The sequence below is a fragment of the Salmo trutta genome, chromosome 21 (assembly GCF_901001165.1).
Source record: "Salmo trutta chromosome 21, fSalTru1.1, whole genome shotgun sequence".
Classification (NCBI taxonomy): domain Eukaryota; kingdom Metazoa; phylum Chordata; class Actinopteri; order Salmoniformes; family Salmonidae; genus Salmo; species Salmo trutta.
In genome coordinates, this window is record NC_042977.1 from 19131256 (window position 1) to 19137503 (window position 6248).

General features: G+C 39.6%; 1 protein-coding gene across 4 annotated transcripts in view; it reads right to left on the reverse strand.

Moving 5' to 3' along the window:
- The window catches only part of LOC115156864 (paired box protein Pax-3-like), a 34165-nt gene extending 32363 nt beyond the window's left edge, over positions 1 to 1802 (reverse strand). For all 4 annotated transcript variants that reach the window (XM_029704647.1, XM_029704646.1, XM_029704645.1 and 1 more), the window contains exons 1-2: positions 1304 to 1802; positions 407 to 642 (exon numbers count right to left, since the gene is read on the reverse strand). In XM_029704647.1, the coding sequence (XP_029560507.1) occupies positions 407 to 642; positions 1304 to 1388 (321 nt within the window). In that variant the 5' untranslated portion in view covers positions 1389 to 1802. The remainder of the gene's footprint in view (positions 1 to 406; positions 643 to 1303) is intronic.
- Between the last annotated feature and the right edge of the window lie 4446 nt (positions 1803 to 6248).

Consider the following 6248-nt stretch of genomic DNA (forward strand, 5'->3'; position numbering starts at 1 on the left):
GGCAAGGATGCAGAAAAATTTCATTAGGCATGATTGCTATTGCACATTTAATATTTTTTATTTTAAAATAAATTAGGCTACACCGTGCCTAATAGGCTATACAGTTCTGTTGAGTTTTATCTTTTACTTGATCGTTTTCAAAACCCATGTTTTGACAGTCTGTATTAATATGGTGCTAAAAGTGCGCATAAAATAAGGTTTTATAAATTAAATATGTATTCGGAATAATGAATAGCATATGACAATAAATTATACCATACAAAACTGTTAATTATTATATATCCTTTTTTAACAGCCTGTCATCCCCAATTACATGTATCCTGTTAGCGGCATGTTGAGGTGCAGCCCATTAAGTTGGGCTTGACAGAGACATTGCTGCTATACAGTCCGGTTCTAGGGCCCTCACCTTGGGTTTGCTGCCTCCGATGGACCCGGGCCTGATGGAGCCTGTCTCCTGGTACCGGCACAAGATTTTAGACACGCATCCATGGGAGACTCGGAGCTGGCGGGAGATGACACAGGGTCGAATGCCGTGGTGGGCCATCTCCACGATCTTGTGGCGGATGTGGTTGGGCAGGGGTCTGCCGTTGATAAACATCCCACCGAGCTGGTTCACCCGGCCCTGGCCTAACGGGGTAGAGACTGGACGGAGGGAACGCATTTCATTCAATAACAACAACTTCAACAACAAAAGTAAACCACAGCAGCAAAAAAAAAAGCCTAAACAATCAGGCCTATGTTTATTTATTTAACGTTGATTTATCCTATCTCAGTGAAAGGGGCTATATTTTTCAAGAGAGACCTGTTGCAAGAAAATATGTTAATAACATACCATTTCATCTCGGTCTTTTGCAAAATGTTTAATTGTTCTTGTTATTACATAGGTTAGACTTAATTGATGGTGCACAATGTAAATCAATATAAAATGTATAACAAGAGCATTGTTGATGTTTTGATATCAACTGCTACTATTTCAATTCAATTGAACCAGGGATTGCTACAAACTGTTTATGGCTTAGTAGGCTAGTGTAGGCTACTTACAGTTTCCAATAGGCAGCCTACACATTTAGGGAATACATCAACTTTGATTCACTTGTCAAAATGTTAGTTCATGTGTAGGCCTACTGTTAATTGTCTGTTAAAAGGCCACACTAAGAAAATGATTTATATATGAACAACAATTTTGCAGCTGTTCAAAGTTGACACAATATCAACACTTGCGTTCTGATTGAATCACTAACAAACAAACAAAATCTTCCAATACGCAAGAAACATGCACTTGGTTCCATTTGCAATAGCCTACCTTCCAGAGAATAGCCTCCCCGCGGGTAGTTTTGGTGTGGGTTCGGGCGCATCATCCTCGGTATGCCCCCCGCTAGTGCTGTCATGTCTCCTAAAACTCCGCCAACGATGCCTTGCTCTCGGCCAAATCAACACCAACCAGTAAACTTCTGAAATATTCTGGAATCCACAAAAACGTATAGCTTAAAGGCCTACACGTTGGCTTCGATGGAGCAACAGGACAGCCTCCACGGGTTGCTTCGTCAAAATAACAACATGCAAGAAAAAACACAAGTTAAATCCTTGGAGAATGGTGCATTTGTCGATATCCAACGTGGAGTGTGAAAATATTGACAAAGCAATGTTTGCCTCTGTTGAAATTGAAGGCCGCTTAGTTGGAGTTGTTGTTGACACTTTATCTGAATTGAAAAGATGCGTGGAAGTGAAACATTTTATAAGTTGTTGCTCTCCTTTCTCCTCAGTCCTTCCAGGCTTCTGATTGGCTTAGAAAGGCGAATCCCAGGGGCGCTGAGGGTGCATTTTGATTGGCCGACTGTTTTCTGTGATGACCTCACGGGTTCAAGGCGTTGTGTCTTGAGTCTTGTGGTGCCCTCGAGCTTTTGCTTTCACAGAATCTGATCCACGATCAGCCCTCCAGTCATCAACTGTATAGGCTATATGGTCCAACCATGTTGATGGATGAAGATGCGCCTTTTAGTGAAGGCTACGCTACCCCCTGTAAGTCACCAGTCACCAATGTATTACTTTATTATGTTGTGACTATTTCATAACAGCATTGCACATACACCATTTTCTGCCTGTGAAATAACACACACACACACGAACATACACACACACACTCACACTGTTTGCTGTGCACAGTGATTTACAAACAGGAATTTATTGTAGTACTTAGACAGTAGTGCACTAATTAGAATAGAAGGAGCTATGCGACCCAGCAGGGTATGACGCCTGGAGTGCAGTAAAGTTGTCTGTAGCGAAAGAAAGTACAATTGTGTGAAGACATTATTTATAACTTCATGAGTGTCAAATGCTCCCCCCCTCTTTTATCACTCTCTCTCTCTATCGCACACGCGCGCAGACGCACTTGCACATGTACGCACGCACACACATACACACACACACACACACACACAGACACACATCCACCCCAGCTAACATATATGTTTTTTTGAAAGTTGTGGGAAGTTGTGTTTTTGACTTCACATTGGTTGTGGGAACGAATCCACATGCTTCCTTACTGGTAAAACTGAACGTTTTTTAAACATTCTGAGAACAGAAATGAAAACGTTTCCTGTTCGGGGGAATGTTCATTTTTAGGTTGCAGGGAGGTTCTGAGAACGTTTTACTCTGGTTCCTTGAACGTTTTCCTGAGAGGTTTTATTAACGCTCTGAGAATGTTTTTTGAATAAAGTCCTTAAAACTTTTACTGAATGTTTCAATAAGACTTTTAATAACTCTGCTAGCTAATTTTGGGTTCACTTTTTTTTAACTCCAAGCACAGATAGGACACATGGAAATTCATTTCCATAGGCATCAATCATGCAAGCGCATTTCTTTTTTATTGTGACACGGAATCAGTGAGATTCAAACCTATGATCTTATGTTCTCTATCCATGCAATTAGTCCACTGCACTTTGAGGATGGAGCTAGCATGCAATGTTTTTTTAAGCATACAATGCTGTTAATTTTTGTCTATTCAAACAGAACCCATTTCAAAGGAAACAAGCACTCATTAAGATCAGGTGTGGCCAATTACTGGTTGCAACCAACCCACCTGAACACATTTAACAAGATAGGGGATAGAGAGAGTTTCCTTGATGCTGAGGACTGAATATACATGTTTTTAAATAACATTCGTAGAATGTTCTTGGAAAAAAAATATTGTGGTTTTTATGGAACGTTTTCTTCAAGTTCTGAGAACGGAATGTATGTTTTTAAGTAACATTCTTAGAATGTTCTCTGAACATTACTAAAGTTTTCTTGTGTTTTTTTTTGTTGAAAGTTTGCTTAACGTTCCCAAAATAATTTGAGAACATGACTTTAAATAGAACCATGAGAAAACTGGTAGTAAACATTATGCTGAAGTAGCCTACTGACATTCCTATAGAAGAACGTTGTTTCTAAACTTTCTTGGAACAATTTGAGAACATGACTTTAAATAGAACCATGAGGAAAACTGTAGGAAATGGTATGGTGAAGTACTGATATTCCCACAGAAGAATGTTGTTTCTTAAAGTTCTCTGAACTTTTTGAGAACATTCCCAATGTCAAACCAGTTGGTGAATGTTCCTAGGACATTACCAAAATTGAAATGAAATGTAATCATATTTGAACTTTTAGGAAACGTTCTGTTAAAATCTTGTGAGTCAATCTAATTAACATGATAAACAAATCGCATTCAAAATCTGTCAGTTTAAGCTAGAGATATGTTTTTTGTTGTTGCATGGTCTGCGTCCCAATCCACCGCATCTGCCTATGTCGGCCTTCTGCATCTGCGGTGGAAAGTGGCAGGGCTACAGCGTTGTTTGTCAGACCAGGAGACATCCCTAAAATCTGACATTTGTAGCGACCCCCACAAGCCCCACGGGACTCATCTGAAGTCAGTACCAGTTGATGTGTCAACTTCTGTTCATAGCGTCCGAACCGTTTGAGCTACAAACTAATATGACCCCCACTATGGAAAGGGGGATTCCGTTTTGCTCTACGACCCCCACAAGTGTCACGGGACTCATCTGAAGGTAACCCGGTACCAGTTTAAAATATGAATGGAAGTATGAACGTAGTTTTGTGGCAACAAAAGAAATTGGTTAAATATGTGTCCAAAAAACGAAATGCCCCTCCCCGCCTTAGACTTTTAGTGGTTAAAGTAATGAAATACCCAAGAAAATAACATTTTTTTTGGTCAAGTTCTTTAATTCCTTAAATGTGCTGAGAATGTTCCGAAGCCAAGCAACTATCCTGCACCGTTCCCAGAAAGTTGTGGGAAGGCAAAATAACCATAGGACGACCACGTTCTCACCAAGCTCTAAGAAACATATGGTTGCGGGGAATAATAATACAGGTATATTCTTTAAAAAGGATGTATGTCTATATAGGTATGTGTATGTATATATGTGTATATGTATGCATGCGTGTATGGATATATATATTTACACCAAAAATATGTGGGGGATTGGAAATGATGCAGACAATTACATTGATGGAAGCAATATTCTTTCCGCAATATTAAGCTGATCCACCCCTAAAAAAAAGAAACATATGGTTCTCAGAACGTTATGTGTGCTAGCTGGGACTTGTACCCCATTCAGAAGTTTTTGTGGAGGCTCATTGAACAAGTCATGTCAGACAAAAAGCTTCTCCCATTCACCACTCCAATCAATCAAAGGTATGGAGATCATTCCAAGCGAAGCCATTGAGTTCTAACAAAACAACGATTTTTTTCCCTCCAAATTCCACATTGACACTTACCCTAATATTAGCCTACCCACCGACTGTTTAGGTCACATTTCCAATCAGTGAACTGAACGAAAATACAGTTTTGTATTAGGATACTTATAAGAGAGGTGTAGGCTACTTACTTGTGAGAGGTCGAGGGCTGTTTTAGGGCCTGGAATATAGTAACCGATCAACAATTCATAATCACAAGGCGAAGTGCATGAAAGGGCAACATGTCAAGGCATATCAGTTGATATAAACTGTTAATATCGGCTATTATGTGTGCTTTTACAGGCCTATAGGAATTCAGTCAATCCCAACAGATTGAGCCCTGCAACATTACTGTGGTTGACATTCACCACAGTTTAATTTTGTTGCCAAAAATACTTCTATGTATAAACAACAGAAAAGTTCGAGAGTGGTTTTCCTTTGGAATATTGGATGGCATCATTGCCATCTTCACGTCTCTGTGTGCGCACCCGGGCGCGCCGAGACCCCTTAATAACCGGTGATTATGGAGCGTTTCGGTCCCAGGTGCTCTCTAACCAGATTAGGGCCGTCACCGTGGCGCGAGGAGCCGCCACACCACCGGGCAAAGGGAGAGCGTCATTAGTTATGATTTTAATTGACATTGCTGGAATAGCTGAACAATAATAAATGCTTCTGATGAGAAGGCCCTATGCCTAAAGCCAATCATAGCCTATTTGCATAATGGTGTCACCTTTTTATTAATGGGAATAATTTAGGCCTACATCGTTTTTAGCAATGTCCTTGAGTTGTTCAAAAAGAGCAACTTGTTTCTTATTCATATTTCTATGTATTTATAAATAAATAGTCTATTATTGTTATTATAATTATAATTATTATTGTAGTCCTTATTATTATTTAATAATAACCATTTGTATTATTAACTTTTTTTCTCACAATGATAACAATGGAGATAAACCAGTAGTCTTAATAATAATCGTTAACATTCGTATTGAATAACCATTACTACTACTACTACGTTAAAACCATTAGGTAAATACTTGGACCATAATAAAGTTCGTTTTTCACTTATCTTTTAACCATGTGGCTGTCGTGTTTCTCACCTGAAATCTAATACATCTAACAGACGAAGAATTATGGTAAGGCATACGACATCTTAGAGATGGAAATGTGGTATCCCACAGTTAATGAAGGCCTGCATTGACATTCAGCTTTTTGGGAACCGAAAAGACTCTTCCAAATGTTTTCTTTCTACAGGAACGCACAGACAATGGAACGCAGGAGGGAAATATGGTTTGGACACGGGAGTCCTTTCACGTGCAAAAGGAGGAATTGCTCTCTTTCTCTCAGTTAGTTCCAACACAGAAGTCTACATGCGGAACTTCTTCCATGGTCGCCTAATGGTCGACTAATTCAACATTAGGACCATGCATGACCCGCGGTTCATCCACACGTTGGTGTAGCACATGCGTGCAAATGGTCGATTATTGACACAGAGACACGAGAGTTAATTTGACTGT